The sequence below is a fragment of the Quercus robur genome, chromosome 9 (genome assembly GCF_932294415.1).
Source record: "Quercus robur chromosome 9, dhQueRobu3.1, whole genome shotgun sequence".
Taxonomy (NCBI): domain Eukaryota; kingdom Viridiplantae; phylum Streptophyta; class Magnoliopsida; order Fagales; family Fagaceae; genus Quercus; species Quercus robur.
In genome coordinates this window covers 11,897,517-11,915,204 of record NC_065542.1, presented here as the reverse complement: position 1 = coordinate 11,915,204, position 17,688 = coordinate 11,897,517, and the positions used below count along the sequence as shown (strand labels likewise).

Below are 17,688 nucleotides of genomic sequence, written 5' to 3'. Positions count from 1 at the left end.
TGCATAGCCATACCAATAAAATTTACAAATAGCTATCAATATGAACAAAAATCTTCAGTCCTGTTTCCTTTTATGTTCCATCACTGCAGTATGTTGTGTCTCTAATTTTTTATTAGGAAGAGAAAAGAGAAAAAATGACCTGTGGTAGGCCAGGCCACAATGTGATTTGGACTTAAAATGGATCACACACATTAGGATTTATTCACCACAATTTAAAAAGGGCAAAAAGTTTTACCAAATTCACATTTGTAATCTAAAGCATCTTTCCTTTTGCAAAATCTCACATATTGCATTTCAAACGTGCATTTGAAGCCAATAAAACGAAGTTGGAGCTAGTTGTAAAACCACTTCCACCCTGTCATCTCCAACAAAATATATTTGTAGATATAGCATCTCATCATGTCAAGAATATGAGTGGTGCATAATTGAATTAATCTGCTTGGGAGTCGTCTAATAAGCTCGATGGCAAAGGTGAAAGATGCATAATAGAAAGTAAAAAAAAAAAAAAAAAAATTTGTGTGATCAGCTGAACCACTATCTAATGTTAGTAGTGTTAGGCTGGAATTTTCAAAGTATATTTGAGTTGAGTCCATACTCCATAGTAAGCAGTGACAATATGTAACCACTCTCTCATGGGGATGGACCCTGCTAGCATGGGATTTGCCCCTATGTGAGAGGGTAATTGAGTCTGTTTGAGAACAGCTTATTTAGTTGAAACTAAAAACTTTTTGTTGAAAGTACTGTAGATAAAGCTAAAAGGTAGTTGAAATAGTACAATGTGACTCATGAATAGTACTAAAAAGTGTAATGAGACTCATGAATAGTAGCAAAAATAAGCTAAATAGTAAAAAAAACTAGCTTTTTAAGTCAATGCCAAACACAACACTTTTGCTCGATACACCAAGTTAATAACATCTTAGTGTTAATAGTTTAACCTTAAAACTCAAAATTCATCAAAACTTGAAGTTATACGTAGTACACACCCATTTAGCTTCAGTCATTCTAATTGTAACAAATCTATTTCAAATCCTCAAATTTTGAAAATGAGCCCATTATCTTTCTCATATCATCATAATCCAAGAAGTTTGGCACATTATCTTTGTCATATCATCATAATAAGGACAAACGTTGTCTCTTGAAGAGATGATTTCAGCCCTTGTACTCATCTTTGCAAGATATGATTTTATGAAAAGGTTATTTAAGAATTATTGCAAAATAGTGCAATTTTGTCAAATAATTATTAAAATTATATTATTTATATATAAAAAAAACCCTTAGGGTTCTTAAATTAAATCCAATGAAAACTTAACTAACCATCATTGAACATACCACAAGCCGATTAGAACCTTCAATTTTATGTAGGTGTGGCTTGTTTTGAAAAATTATACTTGGATGACAAAACCCCAATTTAAGGAAAATTTTCTATCAATTATATTCCAAAAATAAAATAATCATAAAGCTTAGTTCTTGTCATCAAAATGTACTTGTATTTGCATGCGTCAATTTCAATTGTGCACTTTAAAGTTGATAGAAAAACATTCAAATCATCAAAACCCCAAAATTTGGCCAAGTCCTAACCTTAACGTTTTTCATTCTTTGATTACTCTTACATATATTACGATTTCACCCAATTGCTATCACAAACACTACTTAGATGCCCTAGTTACATATTATTTCAGTCAGTTTAGTGCAAATTTAGTGAAATCCTTTTTAGATTGTAAACCCCTAATTTAATGTTGAAAGTTTAGTCCTAAAAGACCCCTACTTGACAGATCATTATAATCTGGTCATATCTGACCAAATTGAAAGTTCCATTCTTTATTTAGGAATATTAATTTCATTTACTAGCATTCAATTTAGTGAGATAATAGCTGGAAAACAAAAATCCCCAAATTAGAAATGCAAGTTGTAACCCTAACCCTAACCCTAATATTTAAAATCTTTAATAATTCACTAACAGCCACTATCTATCCTAATTAATGGTTTAAATGTTCAATGTGGGATCTCAATTACATGATTTAATGATCAACTAGAAGAAACTATAGCTAGAGAATACAAACCCCCAAATTAGGCACAAAATTTGGAATTTAGGGTTAGTGGCTTTGTGGGCACAAGTGGAGGTTAAAAGAAGGGAGAACAAGAACAATAGAGCGTCTCAAGCTGTTAAGGTTTCACTCTGCCACTGAATTTGGCTTGCTTTGATATATTAATTAGAAGAATTAGCCTTCCTCATTATGTGCTTTATATTCTTATTTTTCTCTATCCCATTACTAATTGTTTCATGGCAGTTCTTGAATAACTGTGGATACCTATAATAGCTCTTTGCATTATTAAAATCAAAATAGAGAGTTTTTTAGGTTTCCTCAAAGAGTGGTGTTTTTAGGCTTTGAATCTTGGTTTGTAACTACGTATGTAAAAACACTGCAAAAGGAACGCTTATTCTACTTCAAACATTATTGACATTTGAAGTAGAATAAGCATTCCTTTAGTGGGTTTTTACATACAAACATCTCTTTGAGATAAGTTGATATCCTATTGAAACTTTTTAGCTTATTTGCTTAGTACAGCTTTCTAAAATCTTACTACTTGTAGGTACACATTTAACTTTTGTCAACTTTCAATAAATAAGTAAATAAACTTTAAGCAAAAAGCTATTCCAAACACATGAGAAGCTTAACCAATGGACACCTGCCAATAAGTGGCTGCTATTTGACAATCTACAGTAATTCGTACCACTTATGAGTTTGACAAAATTTCAAACCTGCAATATCCATTACTTCTTGTGTTCGATTCTATAATCTGCTATCTATTCCATGTTCAAATCCGTTAACTGCAATTTAAAACCCTGGCTACAAGATAAAGTCCTTTAACCTCAACAGTCATCATTTGCTATGAGTTGTTTGATAAAAAAGGCTAGAGTCATGGAAAGTGTGCTACAAGAGATTAAAAAAGCGCCACATGTCATTCTGGAATCATTCTGGAAAACTATAAGTAGCTTAAGGAAAAATTGTCTACAATCAGTTTGGCAAAAAAAGAGGGGGGGGGGGGGGGGGTGGGGGGGTACGAGTTGCAGAAGGAAAGAGTGCTACATTTTATTTAGCACAAAATGGGGCAAGTATAACGTCTTATTGTCTACCATTTGTCATCATTCCAAAGCCAATGTAGAGTGAAACTATTTCTGAACTAAGCTGTATTATTAGCCATAAATTTTAAATAGATTGATAGTTTTGGACATTGTCATCGATCTGTTGAGACTTTGGACGAGGAAAAAGCCATTTTTAAGGTTCAACCCCAAAGCATTGCTGCAGTCTGGGAAAAAAGTGCATACGAGAATAATCCTATCTTCAATAAAAGGTGGAAATTGTAGTCCGTAAAAGTGGAGCTCTTAAAAGTTTTAGTGGAATTCATTGCATTTTGGAGACAAGGATTCATGCTGTTTAAATATGTCTGAATACATTATACAACCCACAACATGGCCTTCCAATTCTCATTTTCCTCTCTCTGTCCCCATTGATACTGTAATGTTATTTATACTAAATATACTTATTTTCTTCCCATTCTTTCATGGTACCAAGCCAGAGCCACAAAAAGGCTATGTTGTTAGGTTCAATATGATCATGCAGTCTGAAGATTAGACCAGTATTCCTTGACAAGCTGCCCAAACAGGGAACCTTCTGTCTTCATTAACTTCATTGGTTCATCATACTCCACTAGTTTTCCTGAAATAAAATAGAGACATTTCAGAACATGCTTCATGCATCTCTATTAAATATCACAGTTTTATATTTGGGTTTTTGTTACTTAATTGTATATAGTATTAACTTCAGATCCTTCTATAAAATGCATACTGCACATACAGTTGACACACATTGTTAAAGAAGTAGACAAGTACAACATGACACATCTGCACATTGTGAAGAGAAAAGTGAATTGCCTTCTCTACACTGTAAACATTGTGAAGTCAGATCTAGCAAATGATTATGTCTAAAACAACACCTTAGTTCAGAAAATTAGGATTAAAAACTTTAGAAATTAGCAAAAATTGACATAATGAATGGCATCCACAGAAAAATAGACGATTTTGGTGCAAAAACATGGGGAATATTCAATAGAAAAGGGTTGAAGTAATGTATGTGACTCACCATCACTAATAGAGAGAACCATTGTGCAATCCATCACTGTAGGTATCCTGTGAGCCACAGTAATCACAGTACAATCAACAAATTCAGTCCGAATGGTTTTCTGAAGAATCATATCAGTTGCATTATCAATTGATGCAGTTGCTTCATCAAGCACCAATATCTTACATCTCCTCAAAAGTGCACGCCCTAAACAGAAAAGTTGTCGCTGCCCCAGGCTCCAATTTGACCCATATTCCACAACTGAGTAGCAGGTTTATTTTTGATAAAGATCGAAATCTCAAAACAGAGAACTTTCTGCATATTAAAAAATATTGATATGTTACCTAAGGAGTCTAGGCCATTTCCTTTCTCTTGAAGACTCTCTTGTAGCTGGCACTTCCCAAGAACCTTCAAATGGAAAAATTGTCACTTCAGTCATGTTTGCAATTCATGCAGAAATTTATATATATATATATATATAAGTATTGTTCACCCAATGGAAGATTAATAAATACTTCTGATGTTAAAGCAACCAGAAGTGGAAAAGGACCAATGTAATACCTCCCAAATTTCTTGGTCAGAATGTTGAGACAAGGGATCCAAATTGAATCTCACAGTCCCATTAAAAAGAGTAGGATCTTGAGGTATTATTCCAAAACGTGACCTCAGATCATGAAGTCCAATTGTAGAGATGTCAATGCCATCAACAATAATCTTCCCCCCTGCAGGCTCCACAAGACGAAAAAGAGAACTTATAAGGGTTGTCTTCCCACTCCCAGTTCGGCCAACAATACCAATCTTGTGCCCTCCTTCTAAAGTACAACTTATCCCACAAAGAACAAGTGGTGCATTGGGCCTATATCTAACCTGTTTTCAAATAAATTTTCTCAGTATATACAGGAACCTTCCTTTGATTTAACATTAAAGGAATTAAACTTTACCTGCAAATCTTGTATCTCCACTTTACCCACAGCCGGCCAATTAGTTGTGGGGCGGTTTCCTTCTATTACTTCAGGGGCCTCACTGGGAATATGCATGTATTGGCTTAGCCTTTCTACACAAATGATGTTATTTTCTAAACTGCACTGCTTTTGAACTGAACGGACAAACATCATGTTTAAGGAAAGACCATAAGAAAGTGCCATCCCAATGAATCCTGCAATTGAAAATTCATATGGGAGATTCAGTAGTTCAATATCATTCTATGTTTAATATTTCCCAAAAAAAGAGCATAAAGATTTTGTAAATAAACAAATGATTGCAATGGTCATACTTCCAAGAATGATATAGGTAGACTGACCAGAGCTAAAAGTTCCGGGAGGAAGCAAAACCATGCAAAGTGCAGCAGAGGCAAAAACCGTCGAACTGATCACTTCTATCCATTGAATCAGCCACTCGTTTGCAGAAAAACTTTGGAAAAATGGACTAGCATTTCTGTCAATGAGGTCAAGATTCTTTGTGAAGAACTGGTCTTCCTTCTTAAAAGCCCGTATTGTGATGACTCCTGCTGCAGACTCTGCTAGATGATTTGCTACTAAGGACTTGGTTGTTCCATTGATCCGCATCATCTCTTTTGCAGAGGCAAAGTAATATCTCTAGTAATGTAAAAGGCAATGCTATTTTCTGTCAAATATACTCGCTAAAACAGAAGAGAACACAATTACATTTCACTTGAACTGAAAGAACCACCCCCCCCCCCCCCCCTCCCCCCCAACGGCCAAAAAAAAAAAGCCCCCTTGAAGAGGGCAAAAAAGGACAATTGCTACTCTGCAAATTTGTTCCAATCAGATGAGCATTATCATCAAATTCTTGAACCCTTTCACGGCATACCTTCAAAAGTAATTTGGTCCTAGAATGAAACTTACAAGTTCGGTACTCTTATCTAAAATGAATGAATCGTTTACTAAATAATAAATTTCATAATTTGGTGGCACATATTTCATCTAGAGTTATTCATATTACCTTGCTGATATGATTTTAGACATTGAACTCTTATTGATGCGAAGCAATCCAACATCCAAAATTTGTTTATATGCATTATAATAAAGTTCACCCCACTTCATGCACTTATCTATTATATTAGCATCATGAGCCAAGGATATTGGTTCATAATTTTCTTAAGTATTATTGGTTTAAATGGCTTTGAAAGAAAATTTTTTCCACAGAATATAATTCATGAAAGGACCACGTCTGTTGTTTACCTGCAATCTGATTACAACATAAACAAATGGTACTGCGACAAACAAGACCTGCCAGGTGACAACAGCGAGTACCACAAGAATAGAATATGCATTAATGAAAGACGAAACAGAGAAGTTAAGGCTGAACGGGACATCAAGATCTATGATACACAGGTCAGAAGACACCTGCACATAATACCAGGAAAAGTGAAGAAAAATGAGTTGTAGAAATCAAACAACATGTTCATTTACATTTTATGTTTGTGATGCTTACCCGACTAAGTATCCTTCCTAGAGGTGTGGAATCGTAAAATGAAGTGGGTGCATGAAAAAGGGAGTCTAATAACTGTGAAAACAAGGATTTCGAAGATTTAAGTCCCATAACAACTGTAGAAATAGATCTACAGGATAAAAACATTATTGAGGCTAATCCAATCAACATATAAACCATGACCAATCTCAATGTGCTAACATGAGGATTATCAACATTAGCAGCCATCCATGAATTCTGTAATATCTGACCAACTGCAAATATAAGGTGAGAGAGACTGGCTATGAAGAAGAACAAGAACCCTTTGTTTTGATTCAGATATTGCTTGTATGGTTTAAAGCCGGTGTCTCCTGTTTCTCTCTCTTCTTGCTTAATGAACTGATCCCCTTCACATGCTTTTAATTGCTTCTCTACGTAAGTATTCTTAATCTCTCGGGAAGATGTTCCACGTCTATGGGCAGAACCAACAACGGCAACACTTTCGGAACCTGCCGTCTCTTTGTGTGCATTAACAAGGTCCTGAAATACTTTGCTTGAGGCCAACAACTGATGATATGGAGCTTGTTGTAATATTTCCCCGTTTGACATGAACTGTGCAAAAAATCAAACTCACACCAAATCAGCATTTGAAACTAACAGATTCTAACTAATGATAATCTCAATATTGAATTGCAAAACAGGTAAAGATCAATATGTTTTGCAGGCTAAGTGGCTCTTGTAGTGCATGATTCATGACATAGCTAAAGATGACTGGAGCTCAACCAAATTGAGATGAGTGATGGAGAGATTGAGAAAAACAATGGTAACAGATAAACTACCACCATTTAAAGACAAGATTCAACATCAAGCCCACCTACTCTTATGCTATCATAAACTACAATTTGTCCTAAAAGTTAAAGTTGTTAGGAATTGAGAAATTTAATCATTTGACCATTATTCTAACAGTAGAAAATTTAAATTCTTCTGCAGGTTTTGGAGATTTTTAATAATAGAAACAGACAAGTTGGCCATTAAATGCCTCAAACATAGTTGCTGTAGTTCTAATTGGGAAAATAAATACCAGATAAATAAGATTTCTATGTACTTAAATAGGAAATTAGGTATACTAACCAAAACAGAATTGAAAGCAGGCAAGAAGTCTAGTTGATGGGTCACAAGTAAGACTGTCTTCCTTGAAAGTGCGCCCATAACATATTCCTGTCACAGTTGAAGTAATCTTACATTTAAGTTAGTAATTGAACCCAAATAAAATTGTAAAAAAAAAAAAAAAAAAAATATGGAAGGTGTTTGGAAAATTAAATTACATTAAATATGCTTGTTGCAGTCTGGGCATCCAGAGCACTTAATGGATCATCTAAGAGAAATACATCAGCATCCTGATAGAGAGCACGGGCAAGTTGAACACGTTGCTTCTGACCACCACTCAAATTAACACCTCTCTCCCCTATTACAGTGAGATCACCAAAGGGAAGCAACTCAAGGTCCTTAACCAATGAACACCTCTCTAGTGCTTCTCTGTATCTGTCACCATCCATAGCAGACCCAAATAAAATATTCTCTTGTATTGTCCCGCTTTGTATCCATGCTGTTTGAGAAACATAAGAAATCTTCCCACTGACTTTTATCTGTAATTTCAATAAATGAACCGGATGGCTTAGTCAGAATGCTTGAAATTTTTCCAATTTAAGATGAGCATTACATTTACATCATAGGGACACATAGCAATGCCTAGGCATTGAAGTGTTGGAATACTTATAATTAAGAGACAACTCAGAGAGAAGTTGAATAGTAACTTACGGTTCCCTGAATTTTTGGAACTTCTCCGAGAATTGCTGCTAGAAGCGTTGACTTGCCTGAGCCAACTTCTCCACATATGGCCACCTTTTCACCAGGTCTAACCTCCAAATTTATGTTTCTCAATGTGGGCTTCAATGAAGTCTCTTCCCATGAAAATTTGGCCAAATTGATAAAAAGGGAGTAATTCACATTCTCCGTGTTGCAATTGTTCTTAACATGTGCATTCTGCAGCTCTGGTGCTTCAAGGAATTTTATAATACGTGCAAATGCAACCTTGGCTTGAATGACAACCCCTATGACATCAGGAACAGTTCTAATCGGATCCTGAACAAGGCGAAAGGTTGCTACAAAGGTGAAAACGTTATTTGCATGCAGAGGAATTCCAAGGAAATAACATGCTCCAAATGTTGCAGAAGAGATCAAAACAGGAGTTGACCAAAAGAGAATGCTATGATATGTTTTCTCTGACTGCACTTTAGATAACCATTTGTACTCCATCTTCCTTAAATTTTCTATGACTTTCTTGAAATGGGCTTGCCAAGCATACAATTTCAAAACCTTCATGTTTACTAGAGCCTCAGAACTAGCCTTCAGTCTCTCATCTTGTGCCACTGTTAGCTTAGACTGAAACTTATGCTGTAACTTTGAAAGTGGAATATTGCAAAGCACGGTGAGAATTATCACCACCAGTGCTGCAATTGTTGCTAGCCCCACCGCACGAAAAAGAATCAGTATTGCAATACATAGCTGGAGGCTTGTTGTCCATGTCTGATGGAACCAAAATGGAAATTCTCCAATTCTATAAGCATCTACTGTAACATAGTTCATTATCTCAGCACCTGAGTGCATTAACCTGGCAGAATTGGATAATCTCAGCTGTTTATTATAAATGGCTGCTAAGAGCAATGATCTCACTTTCAGTCCAACAAGCCTGCTTCGGAAGAACCACTGCCTTTGTGAAATGGATTGTATGCACTTTGAAAAGAAAAAGGCTATTGCCAATACATGTCCTTCGTACTTGAATTTTCCTTTTCCCTCATAAGCCAGTATGAAGGCATTTAGAAGTACTGGACCACTAGACAGTGTGAGAATATATAACAAAGCAAAGCACCCAGATAAGAACATTTCTTTACAATGGATTAAAATTATTGCCTGTAGGATTGATGTTTGGGATGCTGGTTCTGCTCTTTTCTTCTTATTCAATTGCTCCAAGAACTGAAAATAACAATTTTCTGCTCGATCTGCCTTGCGCAACTTGGGTATATGTTCATCCTCAAGATTTTTCTGCCTTCCCATTTTCATCAATGGATTCATCCACCAAAACCACAGTCTACTAAAGAATCCTGCTTTGGCATATGGAGTTACTGTAGGGAATTTAACCAAAAATCCCAACCTGTGAGAAACAAAACAAATAGAGAAAACACACGTCAAAGAAAATAATCACACGCACAAGACAATATTTACGTGGTTCGGCAATTTGCCTACGTCCACGGAGTTGCAGGGATTTCACTATTATCAGGGAAAATACAATAGTGCACAAGAACACTCTCAAGAAACCCAAATCCCAATTACACCCTAGCACTCTCTCACATAAAAAAATAAGAATAGAAGCTGACTGCCTCTCTTTTCTCTATTTTCTCTCATGCGGCTGCTCACTAGGTTAATTAGGATTTCTCTCTTTTTAATCTCTCGGCTGCACCTGCTTGCACTTAATACAATATATATATATGTATATGTTAAAGTCGGTAGAGACAAAAAGAAAAAAGGTTTCCTATTACAAATAGGATTTGGCAACTAAGGACCGACGTGGGCTTGTGGCAATTCAAGCCACACGGCCCACTTCAACAAATCTCCACCTTGGCTTGAATTGATCAAGCTACATGAGCAAACTCCTCCATCAGCTCCACCTTAGCCCTTAAGGGCTCACAAGCTGCAAACATCAGCCACAATCCTCCATAACACAATCCCTCATCCCTGCAACTCATCCTCTTGTCCTCAAGCTAGAAGACCAATTGAAGCTGCGCACAGCTTCAACTTCTCAATAGTGACACCCTTAGTCAACATGTCTGCCGGGTTCTTAGATCCACAAATTTTCTCAAGCATTACCAGCTTATCTTCAACAAGATAACGGATAAAGTGGTATTTTGTCTGTATGTGCTTCGACTTTGAATGAAAAGCCGAATTTTTGGCAAGAAAGATTGCACTCTGACTGTCACTGTGTAGAATGCCCATCTTCTGCTTCTTACCCAATTCATCTAAGAAACCATGTAGCCAAATCATCTCCTTTCCAGCTTCAGTTGCTGCAACATACTCAGCTTCTGTACTAGACAAAGTAACAATCTTCTGTAGATTTGAAGCCCATGATATAGCTGTACCACCCAGAGTAAAAACAAACCCAGTAGTACTCTTTCTACTATCAATATCACCAGCAAAATCAGCATCTACATAACCCTGCAGTTTCAAACTTGCACCTGTGAAGCAAAGACATGTATCTGATGAACCCTTCAGATATCTCAGAATCCACTTGACTGCCTCCCAATGCTGCTTTCCAGGCCTACTCATGAATCTGCTCACAACTCCCACTGCATGTGCAATGTCTGGCCTTGTACACACCATAGCATACATCAAGCTGCCAATAGCTGAGGCATAGGGCACCTTGCTCATGTGGTCCCTTTCTTCTTCTGTCTTCGGTGATTGTTCTTTGCTTAGTTTGAAATGACTACCCAAGGGTGTGCTCACTGGTTTAGCTTCATTCATGTTGAACCTGCTGAGAACTTTCTTCACATACTCTGACTGTGAAAGCTTCAATGTACCATTAGCCTTGTCTCTAATGATTCTCATACCAAGGATTTGCTTTGCAGCTCCCAAATCCTTCATTGCAAACTGTTTGGACAATTGCTTCTTCAGATTATTAATCTCCTCAATGCTAGACCCTGCAATAAGCATATCATCCACATACAACAGTAATATGATGTAAGAATTGTCAAAAAACTTAACATAGCAACAGTGATCAGCTTCACATCTCTTGAACCCAATTCTGTGCATAAAACTGTCAAATTTCTTGTACCACTGTCTAGGAGCTTGTTTTAGGCCATACAAGCTCTTTCTTAGTTTGCAAACTAAATTCTCTTGTCCTTGAGCAATGAACCCTTCTGGCTGAATCATGTAAAGGTCTTCCTCCAAGTCACCATGAAGGAATGCTGTCTTCACATCTAACTGCTCAAGATGTAAGTTTTCTGCAGCCACCATTCCCAGTACTAGTCTGATTGTTGACATCTTCACAACTGGAGAAAATATCTCTGTGTAGTCAATGCCTTCCTTCTGCTGGAACCCTTTAACAACTAATCTGGCCTTGTAACGTTTGCTACCATCATGCTCATTCTTTATTCTGTATACCCACTTGTTGTGCAAAGCCTTCTTTCCTACTGGCAATTCAGTCAGTTCCCATGTCTGATTCCCCAACAAGGAATCCATCTCATCCTTCATGGCTAACTCCCACTTGCTTGAATTCTCATCTTGCAAGGCTTCATCATAACACTCTGGCTCACCACCATCAGTCAACAGGAGATAATTTAAAGTGGGTGAATAACGCTGTGGAGGTCTAATGTTCCTGGAAGATCTGCGGACTTCAGCTACAGGTGTACTTAGATCTACCTGTGAATTTACATTCTCCTTATCTTCTTCACCCCTTTTCTGGACAGTACCTTCAGTCAATTCATCTAAGTTGACAAACTCAGATTTCTTTTGATCTATCCCTGTAACATCTGACACTACAGTAGACCTGTCCTTGTACATAACCTGTTCATTAAATATCACATTTCTACTTCTGATGATTTTCCTGTTTTGTTCATCCCAAAACCTATAGCCAAATTTCTCATCACCATAGCCAATGAAAAAACATATTTTAGACTTTGCATCAAGTTTACTACGAGCATCAGAATCAATATGAACATAAGAAACACAACCAAAAACTTTTAAGTGTGAAAACTTTACCTCTTTACCGCTCCAAACCTCCTCAGGAAGTCTGAACTCCATGGGAACTGAAGGTCCTCGGTTTATCAGGTAAGCTGCAGTGCTAACAGCATCAGCCCAAAAAGTTTTTGGTAGTCCAGCATGCAACCTCATACTCCTAGCACGCTCATTGAGAGTTCTATTCATGCGCTCAGCCACACCATTCTGCTGTGGTGTCCCAGGAATGGTCTTCTCCATCCTAATTCCCTGTGCAGCACAATACTCACTGAACCCTCCATCTATGTACTCTCCTCCATTATCTGACCTCAAACATTTTACTTTCAAACCTGTTTCTGTCTCAACCATGGCCTTCCACTTCTTAAAGGTTTCAAATACATCTGATTTATTTTTCAGAAAATAAACCCACATCTTTCTACTTGAGTCATCAATGAAAGTGATGTAGTACCTTGAACCTCCAAGGGATGCAACCGGAGAAGGCCCCCACAAATCAGTGTGTACTAACTCCAATTTTTCAGCCTTCGGTGTCCTGCCAGTTTTCAAGAAGCTCACCTTTTTCTGCTTTCCTAAGATGCAACTTTCACACATGTCAAAATCAATGGACTTTAATTCTGGTAATTTTCCTTTTGACAGCAGCATCTTCATCCCTTTCTCACTCATGTGACCAAGTCTTCGGTGCCATAGGCTTGTATCAGTACTTGCATCAGCAACTGCAATTGTGTCTCTTGGACTTGAGGTCATGTACAGAGTACCAGTCTTCTTTCCACGAGCCAATACCCTAGCTCCCTTTGTAACCTTCCAAGTACCACCAACAAATAGTATTGCATGTCCTTCATCATCAAGTTGTCCAACAGAAATCAGATTCCTCCTCAGGTCAGGAATATGTCGTATCTTCTCCAGTAACCAAACAGACCCATTGGGCAACAATATTCGAACATCTCCCATACCCACAACATCCAAGGCTGAACCATCAGCCAAATACACCTTACCAAAATCACCTGCAACATAATTCTGTATGATTTCTCGGTGTGGAGTGGTATGAAACGAAGCTCCTGAATCCAAAACCCAATCATCAAGTGGACTGTCTACTGCAAGAAGTAATGCATCCTGTACCTCTTCTGTTACAGCATTAGCAGAATCATCTTCATTCTTCTTCTTAGGACTTTTGCATTGATTTCTAAAGTGACCTGTTTTCCCACAATTCCAGCATTGTACTTGTTGGCCTGATCTAGATTTACTTCTATTCCGATTAGAATTTCTGGATTTTGATCTGCCCCGATTTGAATTTCTGTTATTACCTCTGCCTCTTGTCTCAAGGTTTAGGGCAGAACCAGATCCTGAGGATTCACCTGCATCTCTTCTGCGAATCTCCTCAGCCAGAATTAAATCTCGTATATCATTGTACTTAAGTTTTTCCTTTCCTGTAGAATTGCTTACTGCCATCCTCATTGCCTCCCAACTGTTTGGCAAAGAAGCCAAGACGATCAGAGCACGAATCTCATCATCAAAATCAATTTCTACAGATGACAATTGATTTGTGATAGTATTAAATTCATTCAGATGTTGTGCTACTGATGCATTCTCTGCCATCTTCAGATTGAACAGTTTCTTCATCAAGTGCACCTTATTGTTTGCTGACGGCTTTTCATACATACCAGACAAAGCTTTCATCAGATCTGCTGTGGTCTTCTCCTTTACAACTGTAAGGTTGAATTTATTCAACCATCTAATTGGCTTTATTCCGTGCCAAATTTGCTTGTAATTCAGCATTTAGTAACCCTGTATTTAGGTGGGATTGTTGTAAGGGTAGTGAGTGAGATAGTGTGAAGATTGCTCAAGAGTGTGCAAGAAAACAGAGAGTCGCGGCTGGGACTCGCGACTGGACTCGCGGCTTCAACCCGCCAGAATCTGCACACGTGCCAAGCATGCTGGAAGATGAACAGTCATGCTAGCTGGAGCACTACAGGACAAAACAGGACAACTGGCCATACGGTTAACTCGCGACTGGAACTCGCGACTTAGTCAAGCCGCGAGGTCAAGCCGCGAGCCACCCCTGTTTTGGAAAAACCTGACGTTTCGCATTCCACTCCTCTTCAGTATAAATACCCTTTTAACCCACGATTGAAAGAGAGCTTCCAGAGAGAATTTTGAGAGAGAAACCCTAAAGAAAAACCAGATTGTTTTACCCACAATCTCTACCTTAGAGTCTCATCAAAATCCCTCACTCTCTTCCTCTCCATTGTCAAATCCTTGAGAGGCCTTTATACCAAACCTGGTTCTCACCATTATCATCTCTGTGAGACAGACGTTTGGAGTTCTGGGAAGCAGTTAGGAAGGAGCCAATATTCATTGGTTGATGCTACGGTGAAGTAGCGGAATCCGGAAAGCTAGAAAAGAAAAAGGTTCGGCGCAACCTCGTTGGAGCAAGAAGCTTGGAGGGCTTAGGTGCATTGGGTAGATTAGGCTTGGAGGGTCTATTGCTGTCCTTGTATCCCAACTGTATTTTCTAGTGGATTGATTACCGCTTGGAGGGCGGCGGAGAGGTTTTTCGCCGAGGTCTTCGGTTTCCTCTTCGATAACATATCTGGTGTTATCGCTGTGTTTGCATCTTCCTTCCTCTCTATCTCTGCCTTTACATTATCTGCTGTGGTTTATTTTGTTGTGGCTTAGATAGTTGTTTAATCAATACCATGTTATAGCATATGTTAAGTTTCCGCACACTATTGTTTAACATATTGCGTGTGTTGATTAAATTGGTTTTTGGGGGTCTAAACGTTCAAAAGTGTTTTTGTACACGTTTTTGAACTTTCAACAACATTGTGTGCAACAGACCTAGACAGAGTTAACCTGATAACTCCTAGTGCCTGTCTGTCAAGAAGAGCCCATTCCTCAGCCTTCATAGCCTCAGGTTTTTCCCCTAGAAGCGGTTGATGCAATTTCCTCCCATAAAGGTAATCCTCAATCTGCATCCTCCAATACGCGAAGTCTGTGCCATCAAACTTTTCTATTCCAGACGCCTTTCCTGCTTCCTCTGTCATTGCTCCCACTCAAACCTAACCCTAGGCTCTGATACCAGTTGTAGGGAATTTAACCAAAAATCCCAACCTGTGAGAAACAAAACAAATAGAGAAAACACACGTCAAAGAAAATAATCACACGCACAAGACAATATTTACGTGGTTCGGCAATTTGCCTACGTCCACGGAGTTGCAGGGATTTCACTATTATCAGGGAAAATACAATAGTGCACAAGAACACTCTCAAGAAACCCAAATCCCAATTACACCCTAGCACTCTCTCACATAAAAAAATAAGAATAGAAGCTGACTGCCTCTCTTTTCTCTATTTTCTCTCATGCGGCTGCTCACTAGGTTAATTAGGATTTCTCTCTTTTTAATCTCTCGGCTGCACCTGCTTGCACTTAATACAATATATATATATGTATATGTTAAAGTCGGTAGAGACAAAAAGAAAAAAGGTTTCCTATTACAAATAGGATTTGGCAACTAAGGACCGACGTGGGCTTGTGGCAATTCAAGCCACACGGCCCACTTCAACAGTTACAAGTCCTACTGAATCACTTTCAAGCTTCATCTTTTTGTTTTCTCTTTGCTCTTCAATCTCTCTGTTTTCATACAAAAATAGAATTATATGTTTATACGGAAAACTTGTCATCCAATTACTTATAGCACTCAATTAACTGAAAGAAAAAGATTCATAGAAATTGTATATTTGATATTATTTAATTTGAAGGAAAAAGAGGAGAAGAAGAAAAAAATCAATATGCACATGCCATGTAGCTATGGTAGTGCAGGAGTACCAAACAAAGGATATATAGGTGCATGTATAGGAGGACATATAACTATAAGAGATCTGATTATTTTCATGAAAATTATTATTAATAGTGCTAATTTGGAAAGTTACAGGATACATTTAATAGGGCTAATCTCATATGAGTGAAACACTTTGCATGTTCTTGTTCTTAGATTAGCCTGGAATATATGTATAAATCACCTATAAGGATAGGAACATAGAGCTTATCATAATATCTTTAAAAAATGAAAATAAGAAATATCTGTAAAGGTGTCTATAATTTTCTTTCTAGTATTTACCAGGATGTCAAATTACAGTACTGCCAGCTGCTAAAAAAAATTGACAGACTCAAACTAGAACCGGGTAGTTTCCGATAGTTGGGGTTATCTCTCATTGTTCTGTCTAGTAATCTGTCTGATGTTTGTTTTCTACTGATTGCTAGTGCAGATTTTTTTTTGCTTCTTGTTGTTTTGGCTAACTTTCTGTTTATCTCATCTATTGGTTTGCAGTTGTTAAACTTCACTGTGGTTCGGAACAAATACTTACTTGTCCAAAACATGAAGGATAGCTCAAATTAACTATTTGCTTGTGAATGAGAATTTCAAAGTGCTTCCGTGCGAAAATATTAATTTCATGACTGTGACATACCTGAATATGCGTAAAAACAGGTTCTTTCTCCTTCACTTAGCTGGTAGTTTATACAGAAAGCTTTGCTGCATGCTTGTATCCTATTAGGAGAAACCAATTCAGCATTAAGTTTATCCGCTTAGAAATATAAGCAATGCCATCTTTCATTAAGCATATTTTCTGTCAATGATGGGGGAGAGTTACTGAATGGTCTCACATTATAAAGAAAAATAAAATCACAGCAATAAGTTTATTGACAAAGATGGTAATAACGAATCCTGTATGGAATGCATGTGGATGTAAAAGTTTTGATTTGTGTTAATCATGGACCACCAAATGAAAACAACGTTTAAAAGAGTGTAGGTGAATCATACAAGACAACAGAAAAGAGGAAGCATACCTAAAGGCTTAATTTAAACAACTGACTGAACATAAATTGTTAGAGAATCCCAATTCCCAGAAATAGTTTTGTATGGAAATTGATTATATATTTGTTTGGCTTGTCGATGAAATAACTTATGTCTTTGGGTTGGATATTGCTCTAAGCCTGCAACTTAATATAAAGTCCTGGACTCTTGGAATCTCACGTAAATTGAATTTTTGTTGAATACCCACTAAAAAATGTTTTCCTTGAAAATGCTGGGTAGTGATCTGCTGTTGGATTTTCCACTATGGGATATTCTATTCTTTAAAAGAAGTTGGAGAACCATTGACGAGTGCAACCAAGTAAGAAATCACTGAACATTAAATACAGATATTATGGTTGGTTGTTCTTTGTAGATGTTCAGTGGGATGTTGTCATGGCTCACGTCTCTCCATTTGGAGGACAAATGGGGTATTTTTGTTAAATAATTGGATCATTGTCACTTTTATGTCAATTAATGTTCTGGAACCATTCTTAAAAATAAAC

General features: G+C 37.4%; 1 protein-coding gene across 2 annotated transcripts; it reads right to left on the bottom strand.

Moving 5' to 3' along the window:
• Positions 1 to 3,377: 3,377 nt before the first annotated feature.
• On the bottom strand, positions 3,378 to 17,370 carry LOC126700271 (ABC transporter C family member 10-like). 2 transcript variants are annotated; one of them, XM_050398345.1, is made up of 14 exons: positions 17,179 to 17,370; positions 16,800 to 16,879; positions 15,903 to 15,963; positions 8,370 to 9,734; positions 7,877 to 8,197; positions 7,683 to 7,769; positions 6,576 to 7,163; positions 6,323 to 6,487; positions 5,395 to 5,716; positions 5,063 to 5,277; positions 4,683 to 4,988; positions 4,466 to 4,529; positions 4,143 to 4,382; positions 3,378 to 3,719 (listed from the first exon to the last, which is right to left on the bottom strand). In XM_050398345.1, exons 3-14 carry the CDS (start codon positions 15,930 to 15,932, stop codon positions 3,616 to 3,618), a joined length of 3,807 nt encoding a protein of 1,268 aa, XP_050254302.1. In that variant the 5' UTR covers positions 15,933 to 15,963; positions 16,800 to 16,879; positions 17,179 to 17,370; the 3' UTR covers positions 3,378 to 3,615. The 2 variants fall into 2 exon arrangements, with proteins under 2 accessions (XP_050254302.1, XP_050254303.1); XM_050398346.1 differs by having other exon boundaries at positions 5,422 to 5,716; positions 17,179 to 17,369.
• Positions 17,371 to 17,688: the final 318 nt, after the last annotated feature.